The 22,739-nt window shown below is 39.0% G+C and overlaps 1 protein-coding gene across 2 annotated transcripts; it reads left to right on the top strand.

Annotated features, from left to right (window-relative positions):
* Positions 1-244: 244 nt before the first annotated feature.
* On the top strand, positions 245-16,301 carry DDX43 (DEAD-box helicase 43). Of its 2 annotated transcripts, XM_077903386.1 has the most exons (17): positions 246-604; positions 2,689-2,744; positions 4,326-4,452; positions 5,503-5,634; positions 6,676-6,757; positions 7,769-7,925; positions 8,284-8,402; positions 8,831-8,941; positions 9,344-9,485; positions 10,199-10,299; positions 11,360-11,447; positions 12,333-12,460; positions 12,645-12,754; positions 13,350-13,488; positions 13,958-14,045; positions 14,352-14,498; positions 16,135-16,301. In XM_077903386.1, the coding sequence occupies exons 1-16, from the start codon at positions 358-360 to the stop codon at positions 14,463-14,465; spliced, it is 1,941 nt and encodes a 646-aa protein (XP_077759512.1). In that variant the 5' UTR covers positions 246-357; the 3' UTR covers positions 14,466-14,498; positions 16,135-16,301. The 2 variants fall into 2 exon arrangements, with proteins under 2 accessions (XP_077759513.1, XP_077759512.1); XM_077903387.1 differs by lacking the exon at positions 5,503-5,634 and having other exon boundaries at positions 245-604.
* Positions 16,302-22,739: the final 6,438 nt, after the last annotated feature.

Here is a 22,739-nt window from a genome sequence, read left to right as displayed (position 1 = left end):
CGTTTCCGAGTCCCTGAGATGGTGGGTGTTTGGGGTGGGATTTCAGTAGGGCAAGACATGAAAACAGCCCGAGGGTGTCCCACGCCTGAAAAGGAACTTAAAGCCGGCGCCTTGACTAGTTCAAGGAGCGCTCACACGATTAAGAAAGTGGATTGGCCCAGCCGTAAAGGTCCCGCCCAGAACATCTTGTCGACCAATGGATGTGCGGCCAGGGCGGGGAGGGGCGGGGCGAGCCTCGAGCGGGCTCCTTAAGTAGCGGCTGCGTGGATGCCCTCGTAGAAAGGCACGACGGCACGGTGGAGAGGTGCGGGCCCGGAGCGGAGCGACGTCGGACACGCCGGATCTTCCTTCGGAACCATGTCGAGACAAGAAGCAGGCGCCAACGCCTCCTCATGGGTCGTTGCTTCTCGGCGAAGCTCGGCAGTGTCCCGGGCTCCAGAGAGGAGGCCGGCGGAGGACCCGAATCGAAGAAGTAGGGAGGCCAGTAGGGGCGGCAGGGGCGGCGTCTGGAAGAACTCCGGCCTCCAGCAGCCTGTGGCCGCCGGTCCCCGGGAACCGCCGCTCTGCTTTGGGTTGAAGAACGTGTGGGTCGGCGCTGTGATCGGTGAGCGCAGGGAGGACCAGTGTGCCGGCGGGGGCGGGGGCGGGGGCGGGGGCGGGGGCGGGGGCGGGGGCGGGGGTGGGTGCGGCCGGGGGGCACCCGGGGAGGGCATTCCCCGCCCCGCTGCCCTCGCCTCCAATCAGCTGCCACCTAGGGGATTCAGCTGGTTCCCTGCGGCATTTATGATCGCTCGTGATGCTACAACTATGTCGTTCAATGAATCTTTTGATATTTCGTGGGGACGATGTTTTTGGTAGAGCAAAGTCATACATTTATGAAATCTTTGGGACGAAAGGTCAGCCCTTTCCTTGGCTTACCCCAAAATGAGCAACAAAGCAATGCTGAGTACAATCTTTGAGCTCCGTTTTAGAGCCATTGAAGGTGTAGGATATTATAGGGTTATTCAGAGCATTGGCTCTATCTTGCAGGTAGTTTCTCTTGAATATGCTTTATCTGTTGAAAAAACGGGATCTTGGGGATCCCTGGGTGGCTCAGCGGCTTGGCGCCTGCCTTTGGCCCAGGATGCGATTCTGGAGTCCCGGGATCGAGTACCACGTCGGACTCCCGGCATGGAGCCTGCTTCTCCCTCCTCCTGTGTCTCTGCCTCACTCTCTATCATGAATAAATAAATAAATCTTTAAAAAAAACGGGATCTTAGTACGTCTTGAGTCTTACAATTCATTTTTTTTTTAAATTTTTTATGACACAGTGAGAGAGAGAGAGAGGCAGAGACACAGGCAGAGGGAGAAGCAGGCTCCATGCACCGGGAGCCCGACCTGGGATTCGATCCCGGGTCTCCAGGATCGCTCCCCGGGCCAAAGGCAGGCGCTAAACCGCTGCACCACCCAGGGATCCCATTACAATTCATTTTTGAAAAACACTTAGAAACGATAGGACGATTACCCCATTTGTGGACATTAAGACTGAGGGTAAATTCCAATATTTTGCTTGTTAGGTATGGGAACTAATATTTTTGTTTTACCCTTTTTATACCTGTTTTTGAAGAACAATGACCACATTTTTTAGGCTGCTACTCAATAGAACATTAGACTGGTTTGCTCAACCAGGTAGTTATTGTTCCCTCAAGGAGGCTCAGGCTCAAAGATCTGAAGAGTGTTGCTCTATAAATGAAAGCCCCTAGGCTTGCACTAAAACACCCTCTCAACACTCATTGAACACCTGTGACTGTAGGCACTGTGCTAGAGAACACCCACTTAATGTTGGTTCTGGAACCATGATTTTTCTTACTGTATTAAAAATGTAAGTTTATAAGCGCAGTGTGCTATATAGTACTGTTAACTATAAGAACAATGTTGTATGAGATCTCTAAAATGTCTTCGATTTGGTTGACAAATATCCATTGAACAACGAATTCCCCGTTTCCTCATCTCTGGCAAATGCCATTCTACTTTGTTTCTATGATTATGTGGTCATGCACTTTGTCTTTTGTGATTGGTATTTCATTTAGCATAACATCAAGGTTCATGTTGCAAATGATAGGATTTCCTTTTTTTTTTTTTTAATAAGATTTCCTTTTTTAAGGCTGAGATTTCTAGCATGTTGAGCATGTTTCTTCATCCAGTGATCTGATAGGCAAATTGTTCCCACTTTATGACTTGTGAAAAATGATGTAATGAACACAGGAGTATAGATATCTCTGCGATATTGATTTTCCTTTAGGTATATATCCATAAGCAGAGTTGCTGGGCAGATATGGTAGATATATTTTTAGTTTTTTGGGGGAAACTCCATACCTGTACCAATATACATTCCCACCAACAGTGCACAAGGCTTCCCTTTTCACATTCTCAACACTTGTATTTTTTTAAATATTTGTGAGCAGAGCGAGAGCATGAGTAGGGGGCAGGCAGAGGGAGAAGCAGACTCCCTTCAGAATAGGGGGCTATGTGCTCGCTTTGGCAGCACATATACAGAATAGGGGGCCAGTTGCTGGGCTTCATCCCAGCTCCCTGGGATCATGATCTGAGGCACTCCTGTCTTTGTATTTTTGATGGCCATTCTAAGATGTATGAAGTGATACCCAGTTGTGGTTTTTATTACAACTTAATTTTTTTTTTAAAAAACAGGTCGTGGGGGGTCCAAAATAAAAGACCTCCAAACTACAACAAACACGAAAATACAGGTAAGTGGTCTGGGTTCTTAATTCCCCAATGCATTATTCATTTATAACTCTAATTCTGTTATTAACACACTGTGGTAATCTAGATAAGTTGCCAAAGCTCTTTAGACTGCTATATTCCAGGAATGGTCATACTATGGTCCATTCTAGGTCTAGGTTTTGTGACTCTTGGAGGTAAAAATCTTTAGAGATAATCTCCCTGACAAATGAGATCTTTGGGGAATACTCATTATGTGCTTCCTGGCTCCCAACCCTCAAACCTTGCCCTGCTGTGTTCCATAGCAACATCATTCACCTAGTTCCCAAGCTGGAAGTCTCATTCTCCTTATCCTGCAACCAGTGCATCACTGAGTTCTTCCTACTTCTGTATTTCTCAAGGGGAATCACATCACTTGCCAGATTTTCTCTAACTGTTCCTCCTGCTTATGGTCTCCCCCGCCCCTGCCCCCCACCTCTAACCATTCTCTACTACGACCAGGGCAATCTTCTAAAACACAAATTGTTTTTCCTGTATAAAAACTATTCATATCTCAGACTCTTAAGAAGTCTAGACTTAGCATGATTCACTTGATCTGACTCTTGACTTCCAGCCTCCTTTCTCTTCACTCCCTCCCTGAAATCCCTCTTCACATCTCCAGCTGGCCTCCAGTCACATTCTCCTAGCTTAGCTTAGAACTCCTGCTCACTGGGAAGATCTAAGACCTCCTGCATTCCCATTCTATGTAGGTCTCTTTTCCAGTTTCCCAGCATCTGTTTCAGCCTCATTTAAGAATTTCTAGAGTTGTGTCTATAAACAGTGCAAATGGCAAGCTTTGTTTGAATCACCAGCCTAAGATAGCATTTGGTTCAGCAGTGTGTATTTTTTTTGAATCAGTGAGGGCATCTGAGATTATGTACATTTAAAGATGTGATTTGTATGTCCTATGCTTCAAATGTCATGTTAGCCTTGTAGTATGATGGCTTCCACTACCATAGATGTGGTATAAGTATAGCATTCCCTCAAGTTAAGTTTACATAGGCAGCCTGACAGTTCAATCAGCTATTTATAAAGCACATAGATTAATGCCTACAGTTATGTAATATTTGCCAAATTACCGTTTAATAGTTAAGATGTCAGGTGAATGCCTTAATTTTGTAATAAGTAGATGCTGAATTTATTCCCTAGTGGTCACAGTACTTTTTAAATTTAGATTGTCCAGCTCCTTTTCATCCAACCAGGAGGTAAATCTCAGGATAAATTTGTTAAATGTAGGGATCCCTGGGTGGCGCAGCGGTTTAGCGCCTGCCTTTGGCCCAGGGCGTGATCCTGGAGACCCGGGATCGAATCCCACATCGGGCTCCTGGTGTATGGAGCCTGCTTCTCCCTCTGCCTATGTCTCTGCCTCTCTCTCTGTGTGACTATCATAAATAAATTAAAAATTAAAAAAAATTGTTAAATGTAGAATGCCTTCAAAAATTAGAACATGATACTGATTGGAAGCAATACTATACTTTAAATTTTAATACTGTTTGTAGTTGAGTGGTGGTTTTTTTGAGTAGGGCATGGTAAGAGGACTTCAGTCTCATTTTTTCTCCTGCATCTAGATAATAAAAGCTTATCCAGAAGCAGAGGTCAGAATTTTTGGGAACAAGGTGATGCAAGCAAAGGCCAAAACAGCGATAGATAATCTTGTTAAAAAACAAGAAAATTACAATTCGAAATCCAGAATTGGTAAGTAATTTCTGCCTACTAGAGCTTTGTAAAATTTTTACAATTGCATTCAGCGTGGTAAGGCATTATAATTACTTTTCCTGACAAGATTTCTTGTCTGTTACTGTCTTTGAAATTTCAGAATATTGTTTCCCTGAAATTAAAATACTTTATTTCTGTGGTTAAGCCTAGCAGTTTCACTTTCAGACACAGATAAGTGAAAAAAAATTATAATAATACACTATTACTGGTAGAAGGGTTAGTCCTGCCCTTTTGATTCTATTATCTCTCCCCTAGAATGTGACTGATTTTGAAAACTGCACAATAATTTGATATTTAAAAATCTTCAGGGCATCTCGTTTCCTCAGTGTGATTCTTGATTTTTGGGGTCATGAGTCCAAGCCTCATATTGGGCAGAGTTCACTTAAAAATCACAGATTTAATTTTAAACAAATCTCGGATCTGCTTAGACTAGAGAACCATTATTGAGCCATTTCCAGAAACAATGTGGAAGAACAACATCTTTGGTTCAGATGGCAGCCTCTTGGTATTTCTTGGCACAGGAACTCTAGGAAGCCTTTAAAACTCTTCATCTGGGGAAGCCTGGGGTAGCTAGGTGGTTTAGTGGCTGCCTTTGGTTCAGGTCCTGATCCCAGGGTAGGATGAATCCTGCATCTGGCTCCCCAAAGGGATACTGCTTCTTCTGCCGATGTCATGAATCAGTAAAAATAAAGTAAAATAAAATAAAACATCTGTTAACCTGGGGTGACATCTGCATCATAGGATTATTCTGAAGATTGGTATGTGATTTGTTAGCAAACCTAGGCTCTCATACTATTTTCCTTCAATAAATTTGTTTTCCATTTCATGAATCTGCCAGACCATGACTAGTATTATAGCACTGTAGTACTAAAACCCACATTTTATGTTTTAAGCTTACTCTGTTTTTTTTTAATTTATTTTTAATTTTTAATTTTTTTTACTCTGGTTTTTAAACACAATAGTAAAGTGGTTTGGGGGAATTTGTACAATTAGTATATTCAAACTAATTTGGTAAAAATATTTTAACAGATATTGTTGAATTCCAACCTTCTGTTGGAAGAGATGTAAGGACAGATAGTAATGTTACAGAGAATCAGCCAGTGATTGATTGGGATCAAATTCGAGAAGATGCTTTGAAATGGGGGAGAAAAAAGTGGGAAGGTTAGTGCTATATCCTACTGTTTACTTAGTGTTGATGTACCTCTTGAGGTGTTTTGTGTCTTTTTTTTTTTTTTTACCTCTTGAGGTTTCTTTATTCTAAAGTGTCTTATTTTAGTAATAAAAATGATAGTAAAATATTAAGAGCCACAGTTAGTCTCTAGGGCAAGATTTGTTTCTACGTTGTCTGCTGTAATCTATGCTATAAGTGGGGAATAAGATTTAACATTTTCTTATTTGAGGTAACTCACAGCAAAAAGTTAATAAAATAGAAAATTGGGCCCAAGGGGAAAATGAAGGCAATGAACATGCTAACCATAAGTAGTTTAAAATGGACTGGTTGAGCAAAAATTGAACCTGGAGTGACCTGGCTGACAGACCATATAAAAGGAAAACCATTTAACAGGAAACATAGTTGGAGAGATTGGGGTTTTTCAGTTGCTTTAATTTTAAATGAGTCTTACTTGGAAATATATGGAGTGTAATGTTTCATGTCATTCACTAAATTTCGGGGTAAATTCAGGAACTGATATTGGCTATCAAGTGAGGCAGCAATACAGCAAATTTAAGTTTAAAGTTTAAAATTAATGCACCAACAGTGACAAGTATTAACATTGATAAATTCAGTGGTAGGTCTATATACATGTTACCAGTACCACCTTGGCAGTATTTGTGGCGGAAAGGTTCGGGATAGGGGGACCAGAAAAGGTATTAAATTTTGGAGGAAGTATATTGGGTATATAAGAATAGTCTCAAGAAAGGGGAATAAGAAATAGTCTATTCCTAAACAGAAATGGGTTGGATAGAAGACCCATCAATTGGGATGATTGCCTTATAAAGCATACTTTTATATTAAAATTAAGGATCTCTTTCTTGGGTAAAAAGGCAAAGCAAAATAGATCTTAGAGCATAGCATAAGCCTGACTGGCAAAAAACTAATACTAAGATGAGTTTAATATTTTAGTTTGATTTACTTTACTTAGAATAAGTTTCAGTGAACTGTAAATTCTAATTTATCAATTTTAATTTTCATCTTTGTCTCAGACTTACCTCCAATTAAGAAAAACTTTTATAGGCAATCAGAAACAACAAGTTCAATGTCACAAGAGCAAGTAGACTCATGGAGGTAGGTAGTTTTATTTATTTATATAGTTACTCAGGCAAACATTCTAAGTGATTGCATTTGAAGACTACCTCTGGTATTCACGTAAACTTGGGTTGCATCATGTGTATTTTAGGGCATCAGTATCAATGAAACCTTCTGCAAAGATGAAAAAGGGCTACATTTGTGTATAGTTACTAGCTATTGAATGCTTAATATATGGCTAGTTATGATTAAGGAACTGAGTTTTCAATTTAAAGTTTAAGAGACTTGTGGTTAGTGCCCGTATTGGACAGCAGTTTTAGAGAATTTCTACAACTGTTGAAAATCATTAAGTTGGTTTGATGCATTTCTTATTCTTTAATGCTTAATTTCTTGAATTAAAGGTCCTAGGAGCAATATTTCTATCAAAGTATTATAAAACTAAATATAGCAGAAAGAACAGTTATTCTAGAGTTGGGGTAGTACTCAGACTTGGACAAGTAACTAATGATCAACTGTCATGAGAATTAATCCTATTTGACAGAATCTTTGAGGATAAATTAAGAAAATGTGTGGAACATTGTAGTTTTGTGTAGGCCAAGTCTGAGTTGAATCACAAAGTGTGTGATTTCAGGCTCTATTCACCTTTCCATGAAATTTCAGTGGCCCATTCATACAATGTAATTTTTTTCCTTTCTATTAACTGATCTGATAAGAAAAAGATGGGCTCACTTCTATTTAGCTACATTTTACTGTAGCTTTACAGTTCCAGTTGCAGTTGAATTTCTAGATATGATGAAATAATGCTGGCAAAAATTTTGTCTTGGCGCCTCGGTCAGTTAAGTGTATGCCCCTTCAGCTCAAGTAATGATACCAGGGTCTTGGAATTGAGCCACAAGGTGGTCTTACTTCTCAGTGGGAAGCCTGCTTCTCTCACCTACCCACTCAAGCTCTTGCTATCTCTCTTAACTCAAATAAAAACTCTTTAGTAAAATTTCTTGCGTGGAGAATAAAGGTGACCAAAGATGCTAATATTTGTATTTTTCCTTAAAGGAAAGAAAATAATAATATAATGTGCGATGACTTAAAAGAAGGCGAAAAGCGCCGTATACCCAATCCTACTTGTAAATTTGAGGATGCTTTTCAATATTATCCAGAAGTTATGGAAAACTTTAAAAGGGCAGGGTTTCAAAAACCAACGCCAATCCAGGTATGCTTTAATTCCAGTATTTTACTGATGCCCTCCCACAAACAATATCTGATTATTAGAAGTTAAATCACCAGAGTAAATATCCCTTATGAACAGTCTCCTGGTACCCTCTTGTACCACCAGTGCCTAGAAAGGTCTTAAAAGAAGTTTGGGGTTAGGGGGCCCTGGGTCCTCAGAGCAAACTCTGAGGTGGGCTCCCTGCTCAGCAGGGACTCTGCTTCTCCCTCTCCTGCTGCACCCCCTGCTTGTGCTTGCTTTCTGTCATAAAATCTTAAAGGTTGGGCTTGGAAGAGGAGGGGCACTTGACTAAAATGCACTTTTTTAAAATGCACTTTTAATTTAACATGAATCTTTTTAGTCACAGGCATGGCCAATAGTTCTACAAGGAATAGATCTCATTGGAGTAGCTCAAACCGGAACGGGGAAGACGTTGTCTTATTTAATGCCAGGATTCATCCATCTTGACTCACAGCCTGTGTAAGAATTTCTACAGCTGGGTTTTTTATAGGGGGTTCATAGATATAGATACTAAAAATGCAAGTTTCTTTGTGTTGCATTAGTCAAAGAGTAATGCCTAGCTTCTGGGAATTGCACCTGCAGCATGCTGGTGAGAGTAGAAATTGTCAATTTTTAGGAAGTAATGGGTAGTCTTAATAGTGAAAGTCATAAGAGTGAAATACTGGAAACTTTTCAATTATGTCCATTACAGTTGTATGAGAATCTTGACACAGGAAAGCACTAGTGATGTTAAATGAAAAGGCTGGTATTTGGGCCCTTGGGTGTGCCGTTCAGTATTTTTCCACCTTTGGTACATGTGACTTAACATCTGTTCTTACAAATTCTGAAACCACTGAACGTACTATGTGTCTAAGACAAGTACTTTAATAATTATTTTCTCTCCAAAGAATTAGAGAAAAAAGGAACGGCCCCGGCATGTTAGTCCTCACACCCACGAGGGAATTAGCGCTTCAGGTAGAAGCTGAATGTTCTAAGTATTCGTATAAAGGCCTTAAAAGGTAAAGTCATCTTTTCGTTCTTGTGTCAGCACTTTAATAATTCGTAGTTTAAAAAAATAAAAAAAAAAAATAATTCATAGTTTTATACATCCCCATTATTTTTCACACATTGAGATAATCTGAATGGCTTAGCATGGGTCAAGCATTACCCCAGTTCAAATCAATGGTAGCCAGGGTTGTGAAGTCAAGTAACAGCGATGCAAACATTGCTCTTTAGGACACATCACCATGGGGTAGTGAGAGTTATGGGTGTGGCTTGGTATCAGAATGGGGCAAACACTACCCAGAGGGTATTTGATACTCTTTCTGACTTACATACCTTTTATACCCCAAATGTTTCCGTTGGTTGGGATTTTACATTGTGATGGAACATTCCTTACCTGAACCTCATTTTTTTTTAAGTGTGTGTATATATGGTGGTGGAGATAGAAATGGACAAATACAAGACCTGAAAAAAGGAGTAGATATTATTATTGCAACTCCTGGGAGGCTGAATGATCTACAAATGAATAACTTCGTCAACCTCAGAAGTATAACCTACTTGGTAAGGGTTTGGAGAACTAAGAGGAAGAACTGAACTCTTACTGAATTATGATTTTATTAAGTAATCTCTGTACCCAATGTGGTGTTAAAACTTACAATCCTAAAATCAAGTCATATGCTCTACCGACTGAGCCAGCAGTGCACCTCAGAACTGAACTATTAAAATACGTATTTTAGAATGATTGGCCATTTTATAATGGTTTCAAATCCTAGGAATTTCCATTCCCTCTAGTGTGTTAAAATAAGGGTTTTAAGAATTCTATTTTAATGTTTGAAAGTTGGAAAATGTAGACAAGTAGAAAAGACAATCTATGGATTTTATTTAAACATTTTAGAGAGCCCATATAAGCAGGGTGGGGGCAGAGGGAGAAGAACAAGCAGACTCTGGCACTGAGCACAGAACCCCTCATGGGGCTTGATTCCATGACCCCAAGATCATGACCTGAGCCAAGAGTAAAACGTAACCAAATGAGCCACCCAGGCACTCCTCCATGTGGATAGTTCAGACATTTATATTTTTTTTCATTAGATCTAGAAATTAGCCAACTTAAAAAATCAAACCAATCTGTTAAAACTCTGGATCTACTTATTTAGTATTGAAGAAAACAAAATTGTGGCTTAAGTAATAGGGGAAATGAGAGAATTACTGTATCATAGTATCATGTTCAGCCAGAACATCCTTATCTAATGTGGCCACTATCATTTTTAATGCAGGTATTAGATGAAGCTGACAAGATGCTAGATATGGGATTTGAACCCCAGATAATGAAGATTTTGTTAGATGTGCGCCCAGATAGGCAAACCATTATGACAAGGTAGGTATATGCCTAATTGCACTGCAAATTAGAAATCAGTGGACTGGACTCAATTTTTGCTGATTTCCCCAGAGGATTTGAGCCTTGAAAGTATTTGAGATCTTTAGGTGAAAGGCATGTTATCACTTAGTATAGTAGCTCAGTGTAACGGTGTAACAATAACTATTAGATTTCTTTAAGTTACAGACATTGTTATAAAAGTTTGCCAGGACCTCTCCCTGGAGGGAGATTTGTTTCATAGTGGAGGGCCTCACGTTTGATCACCTGTGCTTAGCCAAACCTTTGATTACTGAGTACATTTTTTGCCCAAGATAAAACTGAGAAACGATTTTAAAATCTTACTTGAAAGAGCATGAGTGAGTATAAGTGAGAGGGATAAGCAGAGAGTATAAGCAGAGGGAGAAGCGGACTCTCAACTGAGCAGGGAGCCTGAGGCAGGGCTCAGTCCTAGGACCCCAAAATCATGACGAGTGGAAGGCACCCACCAGACTGTGCCACCCAGGTGCCCCAACAATACTTAAAATGCAGTGTAATCTATACTCCTGGGCTTATAACCTTTGTGCCATTAATATAAAAAGTAGCATATAATTGGGGAAATTGTTTCCTCATTCTTTAATACACTCGTTTGTTTCCTTATCTTTCCACTGTTATTACTGTAAAAGTATAAAAGGTGATTTCATAATATGTAGATGAAGAAACATTTGAATTTATGTCCTTCCATGCCTTTATTTTACCTAAGCACTTTGTTCTTTGCCTGACAATGGTGACAAAACTACTAGGCTTTTTGTTTTTTTTTTTTTTACAACGCCAATGATTCATTTTAGATTAGAATTCAGATTAGAATTTAAGGTATAGATCTCCTTAACCTTTGGCTTATAAACCTATTTGTTAAACTTAAAGGTTTCATCTAGTATCTTCACTATACTTGAGCAATTCTCTGAAGTATTTTCTGTGAAATCTCCCTTATTCAAAAATAACTTTGTCTTTCATGGGTAATCTGATTTATAGTATTTGAGAAACTTAATGGATTTATAATAACCTTGACATGTTTTATTTCCAGTGCAACCTGGCCATATGCTGTCCGTCGACTTGCACAGTCATATTTGAAAGCACCAATGATTGTATATGTTGGCACTTTGGATTTAGTTGTAAGCTTGTTTTTTTTAATTATGAAAATTTACCTTGTGTTTTGGCATGTCTACTCACTCCCTAATTAGAGAAGACCCTAGATACATCATTTTACTCATAAGTACTTCAATATACATCTGAGGGTAATCTTAACATTCCTGTACTGTTATGTGACATCTAAAATTTTAATGATCCCTTAATACTATAAGTATCTATTCCTTGTTCTTATTTTCTTAATCAGGTTATAAACTAGGTCAACATCGGTGCATGTAAGTCTGTTCTCTTGGTGAGGTTATGATGATTGGGTTCAGATGTTGGTAATTATAAAGGTCTCTATGTATCCCCTCCATTATAAAGCTATCTGGCTTTTCACTTAAATCGAGATTGGCCTTTCAATTCATTAGTGAAATGACATTTTACTTACCAGTAGCAGTGATAGGTCATTGCCTAGGTTGATTTCATTAGATTTCATGGAAAGTGAGGCTAGATAGGTCCTTTACATTCACTAAATGCTATTAAAAACCTATATTATCTGGGTTAAATTATATCAATGATAATTTGTCCAAATTAAATAAGAACTTTTGTCCTAAGCTAATCATCTTCCTTTGTAAGGACTGTACCCAAAGTCATGACAATTCGGCTTTACTCCATGGTTCTTTTACAACAATAGTAACCAATTGCTTTCAACACTGCCAAGCATTCTTTTCCAACTCAACTTGGGTTAATAAGAAGCAAAAGCCTTAGGTGTACAAATCCTTGAGTAGATATAGATCATTTTGACAGGACCTTTCTCTTTCCTGTTAGCAATTTATTAAAACTTGACCAGTGATAGAAATACATGTGTTCTGAACCAATGTAGAAGGCTCGCGTGGCAGTTTTGATATACTGTGATCTTTACTCTTCAGGCTGTAAGTACTGTAAAACAGAATATAATTGTCACCACGGAAGAGGAGAAACGCTCTCATATCCAACGTTTTCTGGAAAGCATATCTTCTCAGGACAAAGTCATAGTGTTTGTCAGCCGAAAAGCCATGTAGGTATTTTTTTTACATCCTTAAATCAAATTTGCTTAGCATTAGCTCTGTTTCCATGCTAATCTCAAATGGGATATGCATGTCTTACATAATGTTATTTCAGTCTTTTGCTAATGGAAGTAAAACTAGTGAATTGATAGTGGTATTTGAAGTAGAGATCACTGACTTGATCTTTTGCTTCAGTGCTGACCATTTATCAAGTGACCTGATTCTGCAACATGTATCAGTAGAATCTCTTCATGGCAATCGAGAGCAGTGTGACCGAGAGAGAGCATTAGAAAACTTTAAAACAGGTACATTTATACAATTAGTTTTTGCAGCTTAAGGGTACAATGCCTGGGTTTGGCTGAGTGGTAGCACCTTTTCATGCTTGAAAGATCTATCCTCAGCTTGCAGATCCCAAAACTACTTGCTAGAGCTCTATTCATCAGATCTTTAGAACTATCGAAACTCAAAGACCAAATATTAATGTTTGCTGCTGAAGTGAGCACTCAAAGATCAAATATTTAGAATTGGATATGAAGTTTGTAGTGGGGTTATTTACACTAATTTACCTGAAAGGCATATATCTTTGTGGTTCAGATGATTCAGGGATTGTTTATTTATGGTTTTTAAATGGATTTTATTAATGAGACACAGGCAGAGGGAGAAGCAGGCTCCTCGCGGGGAGCCCCATGTGGGAACAAGATCATGCCATGAGCCAAAGGCGGAAGCTTAACTGCTGAGCCACTCAGCCGTCCCTCGCCAGTTAAGAGACTATAAATACCTCTTTGTCATTCTTATGCTTAAGTGTTTTAATCTATTAAATTTGGGGAGAAAAGTATACATTTCTGCTATATCTTGGGTTGGTTTGTTAGAATGTATATTCTTTTTGGTTTTGTTCTTTAGGTAAAGTAAGAATATTGATTGCCACCGATTTGGCATCAAGAGGTCTCGACGTCAACGATATCACACATGTCTATAATTACGATTTCCCCCGGAACATCGAAGAATATGTACACAGAGTGGGGCGTACTGGAAGAGCAGGGTCAGTAGTCTACCTATGAAAGAAGCCAACTATCAGGGCTCCCTTCAGAGTATTCTTAGCTAGAAAATACTTTTATCTTGCCTGTAAATCGTCTGACACCCGCTTTGCTACTTTACCCCTGTCTAGTTGGCCTGGATTCAACCAGACCCCTCTGATTAGCTGCAGCTTTCTTACTGTTTTGCTTTCTAGTGTCACATTGAACTCTCCCCCAGTGGTTACTCTATTGTCCTTGAGTAAGAGGCTCTTCCCCACGAAAAGCACAACTGTCAAATCCTCCACAAACATGCTGTTTAAATAGCTTCAGGTTGAGATTCCAAGTTGCTGTTTGAGTGATGCTAACTTAATGCATAATGCACATTTGGGCTTGTGAAAGTTGAGGTTTTGATATTACTTTTAGTGTTTTGCTAACTGAATCATGAGTATAAATTAAAATCAAGTAACATGAGTCACCCCCCCACCTCTTTTATAGGAGGACAGGGATATCTATTACGCTCATCACCAGAAATGACTGGAGAGTTGCTGGCGAGTTAATCAATATTCTGGAAAGAGCACATCAGGTGAGATTATACAACTAAGAACTCTTTTAAAACCCTATCTTATATGACTTCTAAATTTCATTTCAGTCACAGAATCCTTCCAGTCATGACATGACATTTTTCCAACAATGGAAAATGTCTCCTTGCATGTTAAACTCAACCTATCTTCAAGCTAGAAAACCAGATTGACCCTAAGCTTCCCTGATGCTACACCACTCCCTGCTCATGTAAACCTTCAGTTGCTTCCCAGTACACTTATCATGCATTAACTGGTGCATGAAAGTTGTTACTCTGAAACCTCATTCCCAGTAACACGTTTTATTTCAGAGCGTCCCAGAGGAACTTGTGGCAATGGCCGAGAGGTATGAGGCACATAGACTAAGAAAAGAAACGGAAAGAAAGTTGGGGAAACCCCAAGGAAAACCCAAGAAGTTTTATTAGTCTCCTTGAAAAGTGGTGCCAGCCTATTCAAAGGTAAGATTTAAATAATGCTTTCAAATGACTGCTTTCCTTACTAACTACACTGTTAGAGATAATTGCAATAGATACACTAAGAGTTAGTAACATAATAAATTAGGGGTAATTCTCTATCTGTTACCTACATTCCAGTTAATCTTAGATTAAGTATTGCCAGAGTTGACAATTTAAGTTGTACAGAAAACTGGGACACCTGGGCGGCTCAGTGGTTGAGCCCCTGCTTTCGTCCCAGGACATGGTCCTGGAGACCTGGGATCAAGTCCCACGTCGGGCTCCCTGCATGGAGCCAGCTTCTCCCTCTGTCTCTGCCTCTGTCTCATAAATAAAATCATTAAAAAAAATCTTAGAGTATAATGGAGTTGATGGAGATAGAAATTACACATACTAAGATTTATAGCAACATTTGTGCTAGGAAAAGACTAGAGGATTTAAAATACATCACTCTGGGCTCATCACAAGTGTCCTCCTTAATCCCTGTCACTTACCCATGCCCCCACCCACCTCCCCTTGGGTAACTCAGTTCTCTATAGAGTCTTTTTTTTAAAGATTTAATTCACTTATTCATGAGAGACACAGAGGGGCAGAGACACAGGCCGAGGGAGAAGCAGGCTCCATGCAGGGAGCCTGATGTGGGACTCCATCCTAGGACCAAGGATCACTCCCTGGGCTGAAGGTGGCGCTAAACTGCAGAGCCACCCAGGCTGCCCTGGAGTTTTTTTCCCTTTGCTTGTTGAAACTCCACATGAGCAAAATCATGGTATTTGTCTTTTTCTGACTTTGCTTAGCATAATTCCTCTAGCTTTGAGGATAGATTTATGCAAATCATATCTGATGAAGGATTAGTACCTATAATAGAGCTGAAACCGAATAAGAGCAACCTGATTAAAAATTGAACAAAGGACTTGAATAATACATTTCTACAAAATACGATATACAAATGGCCAACAAACATGAGAAGATGTTCAACCTCACTAATCATTGTGCTAAGGATCACCTCACAACTTAGAATAGCTACTATTGAATAGCTGCCATCACAGTTTTGGCAAGGATGTGGAGAAATTGGAACTGTTCTGCCTTTATCGATGGGAATGTAAGGTGTATCCACTGTGCAGAATATGTGGCTCTGGCTTTTAAGCATCTGCCTTCCTCTTGGGTCATGACCCTAGGGTCCTGGCATCAGGCTCCCTGCCCGGTGGGGAGTCTTTTATTCTGCCTGCCACTCTCTGCATGTGCTCTATGTGAGGGCAATCCAGGCATGAATGAATGGATGAACAAGTTGGCCTGTCAAGCGGAATTCTGACCTTTGGCACAATGAGTAAACCTTAATGACACTATACCATGTGAAATAACTTTGTCAAGGACAAATATTGTATAGTTTCACTTTAAGGTGCCTAGAGTAGTCTGTCCACAGAAAGTACAATGGTGGTTTTCAGGAGCCAACAGGGGAAATGGGGAGATGTTAAATGGGTATAGGTTTTTAGTTTTACAAGAAATTCTGGAGGTTGGTTATATTTAGAATGAGTATACTGAACATTAAACTGAATTTAAGTGATTAGAATATTTTTGTGATGTGAATTTTATCGGTTGAAAATTTAAAGGCTTGGGAACAGTAATTTACATTTTTCTGTTTCAGATATCAAGATTTTTTTAGAGCTACACTATTTAGAATATCCAGAAATACTGGAAAAATGCTGGCTGGCACTATGAAGAGACAATGGATTCGTAAAAGAATAAGTGTTTAAAAATAGAATTTGACATTTTATACTTTTCTTTAATAAAATCAAAAGCGTTTAAACACGAGTTAAATTTTTTTTCATGGATATTAAGGAAAGTAGCATTATATTTCACTTATCCTTATTTAAAAAGTAAATCTTCCGTAATGTTGTATTAAGGTCAGTCTTTAAAGAGTTTAGCCTGTTCTGATGTCAATGCAGTGGAAAAGATACTGGTAACGAATTTTTTTATATGATAAAAAGATAAGCTGATCTGTCTTATGAAAATGAATCCTTTCATTTTGTTTACAGTATTTTTTGGGGTGTACTTTTCTTAAGGGATTACATTTCACCTCCTAAATGAAACAATAAAAGGATTTCATGAGAAAATACGCAACAGCTCTTTTTTTAAGTTTCAGCCTATTGGCTAAAATCCTAAAAGTAATTTTATTTCTATTTTATATAAATTTATTGGAGTTCGATTTGCCAACATACAGTATAACACCCAGTGCTCATCCCGTCAAGTGCCCCCTCAGTGCCCGTCACCCAGTCACCTCAATCCCCCGCCCACCTCCCTTTCTACTACCCCATGTTTGTTTTCCAGAGTTAGGAGTCTCTCATGTTCTGTCACCCTCACTGATATTTCCCACTTATTTTCTCTCATTTCCCCTTTATTCCCTTTCGCTATTTTTTATATTCCCCACATGAATGAGACCATATACTGTTTGTCCTTCTCCGATTGACTTATTTCACTTAGCATAATACCCTCCAGTTCCATCCACGTCAAAGCAAATGGTGGGTATTTGTCGTTTCTAATGGCTGAGGAATATTCCATTGTATACATAAACCACATCTTTCGATGGACACCGAGGCTCCTTCCACAGTTTGGGTATTGTGGACATTGCTGCTAGAAACATCGGGGTGCAGGTGTCCCGGCGTTTCACTGCATCTGTATCTTTGGGGTAAATCCCCAACAGTGCAATTGCTGGGTCGTAGGGAGTAATTTTATTTCAACAAATCACATTTTCCTACTTTAGTTTTGTAGTTTTCTGTACGTTATAGTTGCTTTTATTAACACTTAGTGTTTATACAGGTAATTTATATTTGTGTGATAGTTTCTTGGCATAGGCACCTTGATCAGAGTATGCCCTGGATCATAATAAGAAAGGGTGATGCCCAAGTGATGTGCTGTTACCAAGCCTAAGAGTGGGGAAGCTGGCTTAAAGCAGTGAATCTAGGTTCTGGCTTTCTGTTCTGTGTTGCAATGGACTGGGAACCAATGTGTGGTTGTGCTACCACTTTCCTGGGACAGGTTCAGCAGAAGGCAGAAACGTGGTGAGCCACCCCCCACCCCCCCAGGAGAATGTCAAGGTCTGCACTGGGAGTCCCTAAAATTTGGAGTTTTGAAACTCAGTCCTATGCCTATGCCTAAGAAAAAAAAGCTCAGATGCAGGCAGGGTGAACAGAGTTCTAAGAGAAACCAGGGAGACATGAGTGATTGCTCTTCTGTGAGGGCTCACTGAAGTTGGGGCTAGAGGGGATACTGCCGAGTTTACCCTCATGAGTACTGAAAGCCTTCAGGGAGCAAAACAGCACCACCTAGTGAAATCTGGAGCCGCTTGCACTAAGCCCTGCCTCCCTGTGCACTGGAGGCATATTTCTACCAGGCCAGGGCAAGTCCACCTAGAAGAACCAGTGCAACAGACCCTCCAGAAGACTGGCACAAACAACTCACTTGCACCAAGTTTACTGATCATAGAGGACTGCACAGCTTCAGCTCTAGAGGAAAATAGTATCTAGCATCTTTGTACTTTTATTCTTCAGGGTTTTTTCAATTTTTTCAATTCTTTTGCTCTTAACAATTCTTATATACTTTATACTTTTCTTTCTTTTCATTGTATTTCCATAAGATTCGTTATATATAATATAAATACTAGCTGGGCTTGGAATAAGCATAAAAGACACTAAAGAATACCTTATCAAGATAAGAACTAAAATCTAGGGCCAAAATTAAAACTGCTATAACTGAGATGCAGTGCCAAGTGAAGCCTATAAAGATGAGGGCGAATGAAGTGGCAGAGTGAAGCAGTGATAGAGAAGGAAAAGTTATGGGAAATATTGAGCCAGAAAAGAAAACTATCATCACAAAGGTAGACTTAGGGAACTCAGTGGTTCAATAAAGCAAAATAATATCCTGATTACAGAAGTCTCAGAAGAGCAGGAGACAGGGACAGAAGGTTTATTTGAACAAATTATAGCTGAGAACTTCCCTAATCTAGGGAAGGAAACAAGCCTTCAAGTCCAGAGGGGAGAGAATTCCTCTCAATGAACAAAAATGGGTCAACACCATGACATATTAGAGCCAAACTTGCAAATTACAAAGATAAAGAGAAAATTCTGAAAGCAGCTCAGGACAAATGGTCTTTAAAAGAGTAGATGCATTAGGCTGGCAGCAGACTTGTCCACAGAGACCTGGCAGGCCAAAAGGTCTGGCATAATATATTCAATGTGTTAAATAGGGAAAATATACAGCCAAAAATACTTTATCTACCAAGGCTGTCATTCAGAATAGGGGTGATAGTTTTTGAGAAAAAAAAAAAAAAAAACTAGAGGAATTTGTGGACACTAAACCAGCCTTGCAAGAAATATTAGAGACCCTTTGAATGGAAAGATGGATCAAAAGTAAAAAAGACTAGAACAGGGAGAATATACAGGAACAGCAAATTTATAGGTGATACAATGGCAATAACTTCATATCTTTTAAGTTACTCAGAATGTAAATGCACTAAATGCTCCAATCAGGATATCAGAATGGATTTAAAAATAAGACCCATTAATAGGCTGCTTACAAGAGACTCATTTTAGCCCCAAAGACACCTCCAGATTGAAAGTGATAGAGTGGATATCCATTTATCATTCCAATGGAGATCAAAAGAAAGCTGGAATAGCCATCCTTATATCAGACAAATTAGATTTTAAACATAAGAGAGAAAGGTCACTATCATAATAAAGGGTCTATCCAACAAGAAGATATAACAATTGTAAATATTTATGCCCCTAACTTGGGAGCAACCAAACATATAAATCAATTAATAACAAACTTAAAGAAAGTTAATTGGTAATACAATAATAGTGCAGGATTTTAACACTCTACTCACAGCAATGGACAGATTATCCAGGCCCAATATCAACAAGGAAATAAGGGCTTTGAACAACACACTGGACTAGATAGACTTAACTTACATAATCAGAACATTTTATTTTAAAGTAGCAGAATACACAATCTTTTTGAGTGCACATGGAACATTCTCCAGAATGGATCACACAGTGGGTCCTAAATCAGGCTTCAACCAGTACAAAAAGATTGAGATGCCATGCATATTTTCAAACCACAATTGTATGAAACTAGAAGCCAACCTTAAGAGAAAATTTGGAAGGACCAAAAATAGAGGTTAAAGAGCATCCTACTAAAACATCAGTGGGGGGAATCCCTGGGTGGCGCAGCGGTTTAGCGCCTGCCTTTGGCCCAGGGCGTGATCCTGGAGACCCGGGATCGAATCCCACGTCGGGCTCCCGGTGCATGGAGCCTGCTTCTCCCTCTGCCTGTGTCTCTGCCTCTCTCTCTCTCTGTGTGACTATCATAAATAAATAAAAGTAAAAAAAAAAAATCTCAAAACCTTTGGGATGCAGCAAAGGTGGTCCTAAGTTGGAATTATATAGCAATATAAGCATTCTTCAAGAAGCAAGAAAAGTCTCAATTATACAGCCTAACCTTAAACCTAAAGGAGCTGGAAAAATAATAGCAAATAAAGCCTAAATCCAGCAGGAGAAGAGAAATAATAAAGAAGAGAGCAGAAATCAATGATATAGAAATCAAAACAGACAACACAGTGGAGCAGATAAACAAAACTAGGAGCCGGAGCTTTGAAATAATTAACAAAATTGATAAAACCCTAGCCAGATATACTAAAAAGAAAATAGAAAGGACCCAAATAAACAAAATCATGAATGAAAGAGGAGAGACCACAACCAACCCTGAAGAAATACAATTATAAGAGAATATTATGAGAAATCATATGCCAACAAATGAGGCAATGTGGAAGAAATGGATAAATTTCTAGAAACATAAAATACCAAAACTGAAATAGGAAGAAACAGAAAATCTAAATAGACCCATAACCAGTAAAGAAATTGAATTAGTAAAAGTCTCCCAACAAACAAGAGTCCAGGGCTGGGTGGCTTACCAGGGAATTCTACTAAACATTTAAAGATGAATTAATTTCTATTTTTTTAATAATTTTTTAAAGATTTATTTATTTATTCAGAGAGAGAGAGAAAGGCAGAGACACAGGCAGAGGGAGAAGCAGGCTCCATGCAGGGAGCCCGATATGGGACTCGATCCCGGGTCTCCAGGATCACACCCCAGGCTGCAGGAGGCGCCAAACCGCTGCGCCACAGGGGCTGCCCTAATTTCTATTATTCTGTAACTATTCCAAAAAATAGAAATAGAAGGAAAACTTCTAAACTCATTGTGTTATTAACTCATTCAAACATTACCTTGATCCCAAAACCAAAGACCACATTAAAAAAAGAATTATATATATTCCTGATGAACATGGCTGCAAAAACTCTCAATAAGATACTAGCTATTTGGATCCAACAGTATATTAAAAGGATTATTCACCATTACCAAATGGGATTTATTCCTGGGCTACAAGGGTAGTTAGACATCTGCAAATCAATCAACATGATACCCCACATTAATAAAAGAAAGGAAAAGAACCAAATGATCCTCAATAGATGCAGAAAAGGCATTTGACAAACTAGCATCCTTTCTTGATAAAAACCCTCAAGAAAGTAGGAATGGAGGGAAGATACCTTAAGATCATAAAGGCGATATACGAAAGACTGACAGATAATATCATCCTTAACAGGAAAAAACAGCTTTCCCTCTAAGGTCAGGAACATGACAGGGATTTCCACTCTCACCACTGTTGAATATAGTACTGGAAGTCTTAGCTTCAGCAATCAGACAACAAAAAGAAAAGAAATAAAAGGCATCCAAATAAGAAAAAAAGAAGTCAAACTTTCATTCTTCACAGGTGACATGATATTCTACGTAGAAAACCTAAAAAACTCCATCAAAAAATTACTAGAACTGATACAGGAATTCGGCAAAGTCACAGGATTTAAAGTCAATGCACAGAAGTCTGTTGTATTTCTATACAGTAACCATGAAGCAGCAGAAAGAGAAATCAAAGCAACAATTCCATTTACAATTGCACCAAAAACCATAAGATACCTAGGAATGAACCTAACCAAAGAGGCAAAAGATCTGTACTCTGAAAACTATAGAACACTTATGAAAGAAATTGAGGAAGACACAAAGATATGGAAAAACATTCCATGCTCATGGATTGGAAGAACAAACAATGCTAAAATGTCTATACTACCCAAAGAAATCTACACATTCAATGCAATCCCTATCAAAATACCACCAGCATTTTTTAGAGCTGGGACAAACAAGTCTAAAATTTGTAGGGAATGAGAAAAAACCTGAATAGCCAAAGGAATGTTGAAAAAGAAAATCAAAGCTGAAGGTATCACAATTCCAGACTTCAAGCTATATTACAAGGCTGTAGTCATCAAGACAAAATGATACTGGCACAAAAACAGACACATAGATCAATGGAACAGAATAGAGAACCCAGAAATGGACCCTCAACTCTAGGGTCAACTAATCTTCAACAAAGCAGGAAAGAATATCCAATGGAAAAAAGACAATCTCAAACAAATGGTGTTGGGAAAACTGGACAGCTACATGCAGAAGAATGAAACTGGACCACTTTTTTATACTACATACATAAATAAATTCAAAATGGATGAAAGACCTAAATGTAAGACAGAGATCCATCAAAATCCTAAAGGAGAACACAGGTAGCAACCTCTTTGACCTCAGGTGCAGTAACTACTTGCTAGACAGGTCTTCAGAGGCAAGAGAAACAAAAGCAAAAAAGGACCATTGGGACTTCATCAGGATAAAAAGCTTTTGCAAAGCAAATGAAATAATTAACAAAACTAAAATGCAAACCTTCAGAATGGGAGAGGATATTCACAAATGATATATCAGATAAAGGGCTAGTATACAAAATCTTTTTTTTTTTTTTTTAATTTTTATTTGTTTATGATAGTCACACAGAGACAGAGAGAGAGGCAGAGACACAGGCAGAGGGAGAAGCAGGCTCCATGTACCGGGAGCCCGACGTGGGATTCGATCCCGGGTCTCCAGGATTGCTCCCTGGGCCAAAGTCAGGCGCTAAACCGCTGCGCCACCCAGGGATCCCTAGTATACAAAATCTATAAAGAACTTATCAAACTCAATACCCAAAAAGCAGATAATCCGGTCAAGAAATGGACAGAAGACATGAACAGATATTTCTCCAAAGAAGACATACAAATGGCTAATAGATACATGAAAAGATGCTCAACGTCCCTCATCATCAGAGAAATACAAATCAAAACCACA

Source organism: Canis aureus, chromosome 7 (assembly GCF_053574225.1).
Source record: "Canis aureus isolate CA01 chromosome 7, VMU_Caureus_v.1.0, whole genome shotgun sequence".
Classification (NCBI taxonomy): Eukaryota; Metazoa; Chordata; class Mammalia; order Carnivora; family Canidae; genus Canis; species Canis aureus.
Note: the sequence above shows the minus strand (reverse complement) of the source record. Positions and strands in the feature narration are given on the sequence as shown.